Source organism: Arvicanthis niloticus, chromosome 7 (genome assembly GCF_011762505.2).
Source record: "Arvicanthis niloticus isolate mArvNil1 chromosome 7, mArvNil1.pat.X, whole genome shotgun sequence".
Taxonomy (NCBI): domain Eukaryota; kingdom Metazoa; phylum Chordata; class Mammalia; order Rodentia; family Muridae; genus Arvicanthis; species Arvicanthis niloticus.
Genome location: NC_047664.1, coordinates 10,747,419 through 10,761,294, shown reverse-complemented (window position 1 = coordinate 10,761,294; position 13,876 = coordinate 10,747,419). Strand labels below are relative to the sequence as shown.

Below are 13,876 nucleotides of genomic sequence, written 5' to 3'. Positions count from 1 at the left end.
TTGGGTTACCGGTAAGATTATTTTATAACAGAAAGATATTTCTGTAAGAAGCGATCATCTAAATATATAGCAAATAAACTAGTTTTACTGAAATGACAAGCTTGAATCTGAGACCTGAAAAGGATAGTCCTGCTTTTCTCTGCATGGGGTGCTCTCTATGTGACAAGAGACAATCCTGAATGTGTGTTTTATAATGTTAATATGTTTACATCTGTTGTGTTTGAACTCTGCAGTTAAGTGTATTAACTTGCAATCCTGATATTCTTAGAAGAGATAAAAGGATTATAGATGAAATTAACTATAGCAATTTTTAAAAGATGCATTCTCTTCTTTTAGGGTGATATACGCTCATTCATTCAGACAGTTGAGGTGATTCAGGAATCTTCCTCTAGTGAGAGGCCCTAAGGTAGTATTTTTCCATGTGTCAGACAGAAATCAATAGGTCCGTTCATGAGCTTTCTGTCCCCAGGAAGGCAAAGGGTAGAAGAATGCAGTGCTTTATGGAGTCTTGGAGAAGGCTGCGTGTGAGATCAAGTTATTTTTCCTCTCCTTTGGTTCACCTTTTCTGGCTCAAAAATTCATGGCCTCTTTGTTCAGGAAAGGCTTGAGCCAGTGTGTCTTGAAGACCGCACATTGAAAGTTCAGCTGCCCTTGAATAGACTCAGATGTGGACATAGCTGTTGGCTTAATGCAGTTGTTGAGTTAACAGCAGACCATGACTGAGACAAATGTATGTATTTCCCAGTGTCACTGCTTGCTGTTACTGGTTTTGCGTTCTTCAAGGGAAAGTGGTTTTACCAAATTAATGTATAAGCGACCAAAAGCTATCAAAATTTATTAGTGACAATTTATGCACAATCAGGTCCATCCTTCCCTTTTTTAACCCTGGAATATTGAAAATATTGGCACTATAGAGTGGGCTTTGGGCTGTGTATTGGTGCTAGTGTTACCTCTAGCCTAATATTTTGAAGTAGAACTGTTTCATTCCCTTCTGATTAAGTAATGCTGCCTGAATGTGTGCAGTTAGTTAACATTTAACCAGTGCGGCTGCACTAGGTATCATCAGTAAAAAAAGAACATCGTTCACCATGCCAGTTTCTTTATTCAATTTAGACCATGTTTAATGTTCTGTATCATTTATAGTAATCACATATGGTCATCAGTGAAATTTAAAAGTCATATGCATCTTCATGCCTCTGGCCTGCTTTCCCACCCCGACACACACCCCTGCTTAAAATGGAGAAAAGGAAAGATGCTTTTCTCTCCCACTGTAGATTGGCGGGTGCTGCAGCCTCACCATGTTCTGCATACGGGACAACAGACTAACTCGAATACCTGCAGAGGTGTCACAGGCCCTGGAACTTCATGTCCTCGACGTGGCAGGGAACAGGTAAGGAAGGAGAAACAGATCCACATGCAGCCCCAGTTATTGCTGGGCCTCTCTGCATCTGCGGCTGGGGTGTATCAGTCTGAGGACTATACTGCTTTACTGAACGACATCAGGGTTAGAGAATTCTACATGGGGGCCAAACTGCTACAGCCAGGTGGAGCAGTGACAGTACAGCCTGGGCTACTTCATAGCAGAGCCCTTCTAGTGTGGTAGTGCATCCAGAAGACCCAGAACCCTGACCAGAGGCTTTGCCATAGCCTTTATAGATGTTTGTTTAAGTCACGGTGGGCCTTGGTGGGTCTTCATCTGCAGAATAAGCGTACGTAAGTGTGGATTACTTTTTTTTGTATGAGGCAGGACAGAATTTCAGTATATTCCTCAGGCCATCCTCCTTACCCTAGCCTCCCAAGAAGCTAGGAAGAGTCACATACCACCAAACCTGGCTGAATTTTAAACATAAGTCTTGATATCCTGTGCTAGTCACTTTTCAACTTCCTGAATTTATAAATAAAGTTGTGTATGTCGCGGGACAAGGACATGCTTATGGGGGGAGGCTCCATAATGTCAGAGCATCCACATGATTCAGAATCCAGACGACGGTTAAAACCAGGTAGCATCTCCATTATAGCAGAGCAATGCTATTCTGGGCCTGAGCAAGTTGCCCTTTCTTCCTGGGACTCCTTTCTCTCGACTCTGCCTTTGTTCTTCATCATGTACTTCGTTCTTTCTCCTGTTTTCCCTTTGGAAAACAGTGAAGAGCTTTCCTGAGGTGATTGCTGGTTGTCATGCATGCATGTCACCCTCCTGCGCCTGATGTTACCGTAAGGCACAGGTCTGACTGATTCTGTGCCATTGTGTCACCTACCCCATCACAGCATCTAGCACATAGGGTGGCTGGTACATACTTGCCTGGACCAAACAGCTTTGCAGAATGAGCAGCGTGACATTAAAACATGTTATAGTCTTTATTGCTAACAGAGATTTAAACATTGCTTTTGAAAGGGATAGGGATAGATCAGCAGTAACGTATCAAACTGGAGAAAGCTGATTTTACTTGGTAAAGGCCCGCAGTGTGAAGAGTGCTGGGTAGCTAGCTCCCCTGTCTGATCAGCTCGTCACTTAGGTCAGGCCCAAGCCTCCACCCAAGCCTCCACCCTTCATCTCTTGCAATGGACCGGAGACAGCCGGGCTAAATGAGCTGTGATTGGGGGTGAGCTATGGCCCCAGAGTGCTCACCCTTTTAGAGGTTACTCCTCTGGGGAAGTCTTGATAGATTCTTAACCATTAAGTAGTGACTGGAAACTCGGGGTGACTGGTACTGAATCTCCATTTCTCGGAAATTCTGAACATTTCCCTGGTCCTTGCCACACTGGTGACCATGAATTTGCATTCTCAGTTCTTGAGCAGAAAGATGACTCTGACTTTTAAAACTGTTTCCTATGAACAGGGTCATCATTATCCAGTTCTCAGAAGAAATGGAAGTTAATCTTTTATTATGCTTGGGTTGAGCGGAGACATACATTTAAGAAGTTAAGGTACACGCAGTCATCATCTGAGTCAGTCAAATGTGCCATTTTGTTCACATAGTAAATTCATAGCTAGATTCTCAGCCTTTAAAAGTTTTTAATCACTACTTGTTGTAAAATTTCGGTATTGAAACTAATAATAATAATAAGACTACCATGTCAGTGTTAAAACTTGCAGAAATGTCCTCTGTGGGAGAGAATTGAAGTTGCAGCCTCTGTCTCTGCTCTCATGCATATAAAAGCAGTGCTTGCTGCTGAGACTGCCTGCTACTGTGCAGGAACTTGCATTGATAAAGCTGATAGGATGTATTAGAGCAGGGGGCTGTGAATACCATGTAGGAACCATGAAGCCCTCCATGGCAGTGATGGGAAGTGTCCTTTGTCATCAGCTTCTCTTGGACACAGGACAGAATTTCTTAACTCGTAATAAACTCTCTGCCTAGAAATCCTACCAGGAACACATAATACAGTAGATACTTGGGGCTCTTGCTTCAATGTAAATGATACCAAATACAAGAAACAGTGCCTGTTAGGGAAACAAGATAGACTTGAGTTTTGTATTGTGTGTATGTATGTATGTATGTGTGTATATATATATATATATATATATATATATATATATATATGTACATACACACATAACCTAATAAAATAATTTAAGTATTTTTCAACTGGAATATTAAGTCATCTGATATGAGATTTTTTTTCTGTATTCAAATAAAGACTCATGATTCTGACTGACAAACCAGTGCTGAATTATGTTGCACTGTTTTGTTTTGTTGTCTTCTAAAACAAAACCATATTTATGCACTAGGCCAAACTATGGACAGTAGCTCTCTTGTCAGAAGACAGTGGCAGAGACCTTCAGGACATTGGGGCTTTCATTTGACATATTTTGCTACTTTTTTTTTCATCGCTCCTGCTTATATAACCTTTTATACACTTCAGACTTCTTTATTTAATGAAAACTGCTGGAAAGTAGGAAATTCTACTCAGAAGTAACAAACAGATGAAACATTAAAGTATAGCAGCGTTCATCCACTGGTTAACATTAGGCGACACTGCATTAGCCATTAGGCACACTGGGCTCTTGAATACCTTGGGCAAAGCAGTTGCTGTAATATTCCTGAGTCATGGAAGGTCACTTGAGGTTGGCATTGGTCACAGTTTGTTTGCTCTCATCCTTGGCCATCAGTGTAAACCAGTAAAGACCAGCTTTTTATTTCTGGGGTTGTGGTACTGAGTAGAACACAGCAGTGTGTGAAAGTGAGGCCATGGCTTCCTGTGCTGGCTCCGTTTACTCAGTGCCACAGAGAAGGCCCCAAAGTAAAATTTAAAATGGACTGACTCCCCTGGAAAGCTGAATATTTACATCACTTTCTGACTTCTAGTCAGATGATCTTTCTGATCGAAGCAGAGGAGTATATGTGTCTACAGTCTGCAGGCCACAGTGAGGTCTGAGTAGGGGCTTGGCTAGGCCAGCAGCGTGTGTGCAGACTGTGAAGGGACAGGAGCACTGTGGGTAGAATTTCTGTACAGAACTGCAGAGGACGGGCTGGTGTGTGGTATCGACTTGGTCAGCAGCATTTGTGTTGGGCTGTTTGCAGGGAAGCCAGTATTTCAGATAACTTGTTAATGCGAGCTGGAATACGATTATAAGGTCCGCTGTTGGAGAGTCTAGTAATTTATTTCGGCTTTTATCACCCACTTGTCATCCTTGGAAGCTGTTATTTGCTGGTGATATTTTTAGCCTTCCGATTGCCTTTGACGGTGCTCACTGGGAAGCCGGTGATTGCTCTGAGGTACTGGGGGGGAGCAGATTATCTGTTTTGTGCCAATTTCCAAGTCTTGATTTTTTTTTTCCTCCCTTGTGCGGTTGTGAATAAGAACTGTAGAGTTGCTGACTGTAATGTTTTTGAGCAACACCCCCCCCCTTTTTTTTTTTAACACTTTAGAGGATATTAGCTTAACTCCTATTCTAAAAGAAACAGTAAAAGTTCAGATGGTTTCATTTCTATAATAAAGAGGTAATTTCATATATGACACTTGATCTGTGCATCCATGTGCCTACCTACGTTGATGCTGCTGGAGTCAAACCCAGGGCCTTGGAGACACTAGACGAGTGCCCGACCACTGAGCTGTGTCCCTGTGGTCCTGTATGTATGTTTGCACATAACCCTTTCACAGTGTCTGTCCCCTCCAAAAATGTCTTTGCCTTCTTTGAATTTGATTATGTATATAACAGATGTGTTACAAAGAGAAATGGTTCTGGGGTAGCACGAGAGGTTTCGCTTGCTGTCTCACTTGAAGAACAAACACACCTAAGTGACTTGACGAGAGGGTAGAGACAAGCTGTCTCCCCTCAGGCCCTTCAGAGGTCCTTGTATTGGCATGAGCTCTCCACTACAAGGACACGAGTGGGACCTTTGTTCGTGAAGTATTATCTTACTGAGGCTTCTACTGTACTAATAACTACAACCAAAAGCAACTTGGGGAAGAAAGTGCTTCTTTCATCTTATCCTTGTAGGTAATAGCCTATCACTGGGGCAAGCCAAGGCAGGAACCTGGAGCAGAAGCCTTGGAGGAAAGCTGCTTATTGGCTTGCTCCCTCTGGCTTATTCAGTTTGCTTTCTTACACATCCTAAGACCATGTGCCCAGGGGTGGCACCACCCGTAATGAGTTGGGCCCATCCACATCAGTCATTTGTCAAGAAAATGCCCTGCAGACTTTCCTATAGACAATTTGGATGGAAGTAGTGTCTTAATTATGGTTCCTTTTTTCAGATAATTCTATCTTATGTCAAGTTGACTGAAAAAAAACAAACAAACAAACAAAAAACCAACCAGGACAATTGATCCCTCGTCAGCTTGACACACAGACATATCACCTGTAACCTTTCCTTCCTTGTTCATACCCATAATTCATATTTATAACATAATATAAAACATAAGCAACTTTTAAAAAAAAGTCCAAAAAAAGTCCAGAGTTTGGACTTTTAAAAGTCCAAACTCTGTATTTTCTTTAAAATATCTCAAACCTCTCAACAGTGGGCTCACATAAAATAAAATAACCACATACCTTTCTACTCCAAGAGAGGAAAATCAGAGCATAGTCACATCAAATCAAAGTAAAATGCAAGTTCAGAAGTACAAGCAGTTTCATGTCTGATGTCTGGGACTTGTGGTCTTCTTGGCTTCAAAGGGAGGCTTCATTTCTTCAGCCCTGTCATTGGTAGCAAACACAGCTTGTCTCTTACGTTCAGGCCAACTTCACTCTGCAGCTGCTGTACTTTGTGGTTTGGTCTTGGCATCTCCAATGTGCTGGGGTCTCCACAGGCTGCACCTTTAAAAGTGGCCTCCTGATCTCTCTAGAGAGTCTGATTCTGCCACATGGTACCACACCTCAGCTTTTCCCATGACCCCTTCAATCCTAGGGTCTATACTGTGAGTGAGGCTCTGCCTTTAAAACTAGTACCACCTTTGAGACTCTTAGACACTGTTACGGTCAGCTGCCAGCATCACATGCAGCCTTGGCCCACTCTAGACAGTGACTTTTATGCACTAAGTGTTAATCCTGAGGTTTGGTGGGGAAAATCCAATTCCACCTTTCGAGCCAAATTTAGAGCAAGCTTTATTAAATACTGACCAAGATGGACTTTGGTCAGGACAACCTCCTGGTATTTACAGCTAGATGTCCCCAAGACACACGTTGCAGGTTGCTTATAAAGACAAAGCCATAGGCCACTGTAATTTCCCATGAGGCTTTGTTATTTTCCAAGAACTACAACTCCAAGCCTTCCAGGAAGTTGCCTGGTCCTTGGGTGGGTGGGGCATACAAGTTAATTTTGTGTGTTACATGACCCTGGGAAAATCTTCCCAGAAGTCCTGATCCCAGAGCTGCTGGTCTCTTAATCAGTACCTGCTGGCTGGGTTTATGCCAACTTGACAAAAGCCAGAGTCACTAGAGAAGAAGCAACCACAAACTGAGACAATGCCTCCGTCAGATTGATCTGTGAGAATTCCTATAAGGCGTTTTCTTAATGATTGATGTGGGAGGCCCAAGCACTCCTGGGCTGGTGTTTGTGGGAGTATAAGAAAGCAGGCGGGGACGGGGAGGGGGGTTGGTGACAGCGGGCTGGAGTGGCTCAGTGGTTAAGGGTACTAGCTGCTCTTCTAGAGGTCCTGAGTTCAATTTCCATGGTGGCTCACAACCGTCTTAATGGAATCTGAGTCCTTCTTCTGGTATACATGAAAACAGAGCACTTGTATATATAAAATAAATAAATCTTTGAAAGAGAGGGAGGGAGGGAGGGAGGGAGGGAGGGAGGGAGGGAGGGAGGGAGGGGGCAGGTAGGCAGGCAGGGTGATGAAGCCAGTAAGCCTCTGCATCATCAGTTCCTGCCTCAAAGTTCCTGCCTTGAAGTCCTCCCCTGACTCTCCTGGGCGATATAAGCACAATAAACCCCTTCATCCTCAAGTTGCTTTTGGTCCTGGTGTTTCATCACAGCAATAGAAACCCTAAATAGGACAAAAGCTAATTTCTCAGCTCCACCCAGCCAGCATCAATTGTTCAGTAAAACAAAGGTTTCACTTCAGTGGTACTAGTCTTTTGTTAATCATTCCTGATCCTTCAACCTCCCTGAGAGATTCTCAAGTCAGAGTACCTGCTATATGGTCCCAATAAAGTCTTTGCTTCCCTCGGAAACTTTACAAGCCAGGCCTCTATATTCCACAGAATAGCCCACTGAATTCTAAGTACTTAATGTCACCCCCAGCCCAAAGTTCCATACGCTTTTACACTCTTGCCCAAAATAGTGTGGTCATGTGTCTGTCACAGGAATAAACCATTACCCTTGTACAAATGTCTATATTAGTTATATTTTTATTCCTGTGATAGACACCATGACCAAAGCAGGTTGGAGAGAAAAGGGTTTACTTCAGTTTACTCTCTCGGGTAATAGTCCCTGGTTACTTTTGTGAAGTAAATTTTTGATGGTTGTGATCTATCAAATTTTAGCGCAAGCATAAATATACACTTAATATTCAGGTGTCACATTTCAACTTTTAAAGTGTTTTTATATGAATTCTGTCATCTGAAACAAAATAATTTGATGGGAATTCTAATTATCACCCAAGTCTGAGAACTGGGAGCAACTGGAAACTGAAGGGTCAAATTTAAATGGAGCCCCTGGAAGGAAGTCCCCAGAGATGGCAGGTGCAGAAGGCTCTGTATCTGTGTCTGTGCTGCAGCTTGATTCTTTGCCTCGATCACTGTCTCCTTCCTCCCACCCCTGGGGAGTCCCCCACCCCCAGCCAACTAGGGAGGCTACAGCCCTGCGCAGTGGTAAGAACTGTGTCTGGGGTTTTTATTGTCTTCCCATTTGTGTTAAGAGGAGCCAGTTCTCAGCTTCTCTGGTTGTGACATCTCTCGTTTTATGTCAGGTTGCACCATCTGCCCTTATCGCTGACTACCCTGAAGCTAAAGGCCCTGTGGTTATCTGACAACCAGTCCCAGCCTCTCCTCACATTCCAGACGGACATAGACCGAACCACTGGGGAGAAGATTTTAACGTGTGTCTTACTTCCTCAGATGCCTTCTGAACCCATCTACCAAGGTGACTTTGTCTTAAGCACATAGAGTGGGACTAATAACCACCCACAGGACCTGCTCCCCCAAGTGTGCTTGCATTTTGTTCCATTTGACCAACTAGAGCAAGGTGAAGCAGTTGTGGGGTGACTCTGGAAGGGTCTCTTCGGTCTTTATTGGAAAGGACCCTCATGTCTGTTTATCATGTCTGAAATTCTGAAAGCAACCCTTTAGTTTGTAATTATACAGGTAAGGATAAAAGCATTATGGTCACCAAAGGGGTGGCCAGTTAAAATTCAAACTGATACTGGAGGATTCCCAGTTAACACCTTTGGCCCAGTATTTTTAAGCCAGTTACTTTGAGTTGTTGTAAATTTTGTGATTTAAAAAAAAAAAAAAATCACTGAAACATGATGGAATGAATCCATTGCTGAGAGATACAAGTTTGGTAGGAACACTAGAGTCCTCTGAACTAGAACATTGCAAAATGACCCTGATAGTTTCAGGAAAGTGTAGCAGAATGTCACAAGGGAAAGTACCGGCCGCTTTGACTTTTGACTGCAATCTCACCACCATGGGGGAAGGGGGAGCGAGATACACACACACACACACACACACACACACACACTTACTTACTTACTTACTGTGTGGAAAGACTCCACAAAAAAGAAACTAACAAAAAAAACATCCTTTAATGTATTTTAACCTTCTTCTGTAATGAAACACTGAAGTATCCCAGTCTTATCAGATACCCCAGAGGATCTCACATGGAGTTCCATCATAAAGGAGTAATTCCTCCCGAGCCTCTTTGCTTCTCGTGTTATATTTTAGTGGAGAGCAAAGTTTGTAGGTTGGAACAGTGATCTGCCCTCCTTTATTTCTGGCACTGTGGGTCTCCATATGGATTCCGACCAGTCAGCCACTAAATTACAGTGTAGCCCTTCCCATGGCTAGCATTCCCTGCTGATGTTGTCTTTGTCACTACAGAGAGCCTGCCGCGTTGTGGTGGCCTGGAGAGCCTGGCGACCGACATCTCTGAGGAACCCTGGAATGACCGCTCGGTCCACAGAGTTAGCGCAATCCGGTTTTTGGAAGATGAGAAAGATGAAGATGAGAATGAAACGGTATGGGGGTGGACACTCATTTCAGACCGACAGTGCCGCCCTACGTAGATTTGCCTTGGTTTTGCATAGTAGTTTTTCTTTTCTGCCTTTTAATGTCTAAAATTAAAAAAGAAAACCCACAAAACATACAAATAAACAAAAAACCAGCGTAGTTCTCGAGGCACTGCGTCATAACATGTGAGTGGGGCAGATTGAGCTGCTCGTGTTGTTACCTGAATAGTTTTTGCGGGCTTTTCTTTGTGGTAGTTTTCCCTCATGTCCCACATTTCTCTTTAAGATTGGCAATGCTTCCCTTTCGGTTCTGGCTTATGTGGCCTGTCTTTCCTATCTCCCACACTGTTCATGGCTAGGCTGTGTTCACTCCATCCTGGTGCCATTATGGGACTCAGTACAAGACATCTCTCTTCTTGGCATACCAGGCTACCATGGCCTTTGTGTACAGCTTTGCCATGTTGGTTGAGCTGTCTTGGCAAGTTTCCATTTAGAAATCAGTACTATGTTTGAAGCCCCCACTCTTTGATTTGTATTTAAAAATGTCTCTCAGACATTCTGTATCTCAGCTTGACCCTGGCTAGTAATATACTGTTTTTGTTGTCTTTAAGATTTTTATTTTCAATCACGTGTGTGCATGTGTTGAGGTATGCTTGTTGCCTGAGGATGCCGTTAGGTGCCCTGGTGCTGGCTGCAGCTAAAGGCAGTTGTGATCCAGCCAACATGGGTGCTGGGAACTGAGCCTCAGGTCTTCTGGAAGAGCAGGTTCTTTACCACTGGGGAGGGCCATTTCTCCAGCCCCTATGCTGGCTTTCTGAATTCTCTGTACCAATTGGGGTTTTCACAGCAGTGCTTAGGGGGTGGGCTCACAGACCCCAGACTAAGAGGAGTTTAAAATTAGCGTTGCCGTCTTTATTAGTCCAGCTGTTACCAGATGACCGCTAGGCATACGTCTTAATAAAGAGTAAGATGGGAGATAGGGCTGAGAACTTCAAAGTCAGGATTTCTTTAGCACTTAGCACACACATTTCAGAGTGTTATTATTTCAGTGCTGGTCTTACTTCCTCAGAAATGCTCTCTGTTCAGCTAATGTGTTTCAAGATAGGTCTTGGGAAAGATGTAAATGCTGCTTTCTGAGATGATGAGCATATCATGTGTTAACTAACAGGAAAATTTACGGATTGCTAGGCCCCATTGCTTACCTCTCAGCACTGTGGTCTTTATGAGAAGAGCATGTACTTTCATCAGAACAGCAAATGGCGCACAGCAGTCATGCCAGACCAAGTCCTTCTCTCTCTCTCTCTCTCTCTCTCTCTCTCTCTCTCTCTCTCTCTCCCAAGCCTGGAGGGATGAAGGAAACCAGAGCCTCTCTAAATAATAAAACAGCCTTAGGAAAAAAATTAAATTTAGGGCATTTTTTTTCTTCTTTATTCCATAGCTCAGAATCTTCAATTTTGTTATTTTCCATGAACACATAGAAACTTATTATCACTTTATACTAATATTTTTAAATTTATTCCTTTATTTCTAAAAGTCCTATATTCAGTCGTGACTATGAAGTTACTTTAGTGTCCCATGAACTCCTAGCGAGCAGCTCCTGAATGCACGTAGCTGTGAAGAAAGCTGTTTCCCTGGAACTTGGATTTCTGAAGTTGTAACATTTGTGTTGGAATGCTAATGCCTCAGAGCTGTGTGCTTTGAAACAGTAGTGGATAAAAACCAAACACTCGGGCCTCTGTTTGTTTGCAGAGAACACTTCAGAGGCGAGCCACTCCACACCCAGGGGAATTAAAGAACATGAAAAAGACGGTGGAGAATTTACGGAACGACATGAATGCCGCCAAAGGACTGGATTCAAACAAAAATGAGGTCAACCACGCCGCTGAGCGAGTGACCACGTCGGTGTAGCGGCCACCTCTGAGTTTTACCTGCCGTGTCTTCCCTGCTGTAGAGATGATCCTGTGCACCTGAGGAGCCTCCTGCCTGCCGTCCTTGTGTCCACCATCCCTCTGCCAGGATGCTGCTCTCCCACCAAGTGCCTTACGCATTCCTCAGTCCATCTGCGCACCAGTAACCTCCCATCCTGATTATGTTCAATATCAGTTGTGCATAATAAGTAGAATACACTACTGTCAACATCTGACCTTCGTTTTTGTCTTGTGTTGGGGTTAGAGAGAGCAGGAAGGGGATTCTGGCCCTCTTTCCTTCACTGAGTGCTGGACATTCTGAACCCAAATTCTTATGGACCTACCGAGGAGAGAAAGCTTTATGTATGGGGGAAAAAGATACTTTTTTAAAAACTTTTCTTGGCAGCTCAGATGGTGTAAATTTTAAAATTTTGTATAGGTATTTCGTAACAAAAATTATGTATTTCTTTGTTATTTTATCTTGAAGACGGTACATATTTTCGTATTTGTGCAGAAAAACAAATTAGGCGTAAAGTATTCGGTTTTTACCTGTACCATCCACTCCGTGCCTTATTGTATCCTGTCCTGTCACGCCGATGTAAACAGTGTCATCCTTGAGCAGCAAGATGGGAGCATGGGTGTAGTCATTTCAAAGCCCTGTTGCACATTTGAATCAGTAATCTGCTGGTTTGTTTCTGAACCAGAAAGATGAATTTATCAGTGATTTGTAAGTTTCATCGAGTGACTCTTTCAAAAAGATGAGCTAAAGGATCAGACTCGTGATGCGTCGTTCCATACGCTCCCCTCATCCTGACTCAGCTGTGATGAGTGCAGCCTCAGGCTGTGCCTGCTCCAGAGGCATGTGCCACCCGTGTAACAGTATACAGCAGAAAAGCACAGAGAGGAAAAAAAAAAACTGGTTCAGAAATTCAGTGGATCCATAACTTATGTATCACAGAAGAATGACTGTTGCTGAAGAAAGCTTTAAAAGTTTTATATTCAGAAAAAAAAGACCACAATAAAGCAAAAATAACCTATACCATAATAGAAACGTTGCTATCTCTATACAAGTGCACTTTGATCTGTAAATAGTTTTAATCAAAGCATAACAAAACACTGCTTCGAGATTTACTTTTAAATAAGCTAATTTAAGGGGTATGTTTTTAATGTGTTTTTGTTGTTTTCTTTTTACGTACGCTGTGATGACAGAGAAAACGCAGAGTGTGGTGTCTGGGAAATCATGGGGGCTTGGGCTCGGATTCCCCTGTGAAATAAACTCATCATGGACGTTGGCCATAGCTTTTTTAAAAAAATCGTTACTTTGTGTGTTCAAAATGCTAGCCCAAAACTGAGTTCTTACACAGAGGCTGTCTTTCCGCTAAGTGTCTAGATCTTAGCCAGTTAGTTTTGAATAAGTCCTGATGAGACTTTATTTACAAGTCATGTTTCCACACAGGGCAGTGCCCAGAACTGCCTTCAGTGTGGGTTCATCATTGTGAGTTGAGGCATCTGGCCAGTTGGACTCCTTGGAAACCCGTTTTCAACCAAGCAAATGCAATACCTGTGCACCTTCTGTACATTTGGTGCACGTAGTCAGTATGTACCTGCACATACACATTTTCAAAACCTTGGAGGTAAAAGTACATGACATTTGATGGTTTTCAACTTTGCCTCCTAACCAGTGGGGACCCATTCTCTTTCCTCCATTTTAAGAGTTGGACATATCCTGATTTTAAAACCTAGAAAATTGGTCTTGGTAATTCAAGGACTGATTCCATGCAGATAAACATAGAAAATTTATTTAAGTGAGCCATTTTGATTCTGAAAAACTGACTGAGCTTTCCCAGTGTATTTTGGTTGTGGTTTTCCTATAAAGGTCACCATTCGCCCTGAGTCTTATCTTGCTTGGCCTTAGTGAACAGATAGAAGTAGAGATAGAGACCACGGACAGTGGAGGAGGAGAGCTAGCTGCTGTAGGAAACGCTGTGTGCCTAGTTCCTGCCTGCCTTCCTTCCTTCCTTCCTTCCTTCCTTCCTTCCTTCCTTCCTTCCTTCCTTCCTTCCTTCGGCTTGCTTTCTTTATGCCATGTCCACCTGCTTGCTTTGTTCTGATTTGAGTTTGGGGTTTGAGAGGTTTTGTTTCCTCTTGATGGCTTATGTCAGCTGACTCTGTGGTGCTCTTAAACTTCAAGGTGGCAGGTCCAAACTCAGGCTCCACAGGGGAGTCAACACCACCTCCACAGCCTGACGATACCCAGCCTTTGTAAGAAGGGGAAGGAAATGAAAGCTTCCTTTTGAGTAGCCGGAGCTCCTGACCTTTTGCTGCGGTTGGGGGTGAGGGTGGGCAGCGCT

The 13,876-nt window shown here is 43.2% G+C and overlaps 1 protein-coding gene across 2 annotated transcripts in view; it reads left to right on the top strand.

The window, feature by feature from the left end:
• The window catches only part of Lrrc1 (leucine rich repeat containing 1), a 113,772-nt gene extending 101,196 nt beyond the window's left edge, over window positions 1–12,576 (top strand). Inside the window, exons 11-14 of one of the 2 annotated variants that reach the window (XM_034509192.2) lie at window positions 1,275–1,390; window positions 8,359–8,531; window positions 9,491–9,627; window positions 11,368–12,576. In XM_034509192.2, the coding sequence (XP_034365083.1) occupies window positions 1,275–1,390; window positions 8,359–8,531; window positions 9,491–9,627; window positions 11,368–11,526 (585 nt within the window). In that variant the 3' untranslated portion in view covers window positions 11,527–12,576. The remainder of the gene's footprint in view (window positions 1–1,274; window positions 1,391–8,358; window positions 8,532–9,490; window positions 9,628–11,367) is intronic. The other variant, XM_076937919.1, reaches the window with a different exon arrangement.
• Window positions 12,577–13,876: the final 1,300 nt, after the last annotated feature.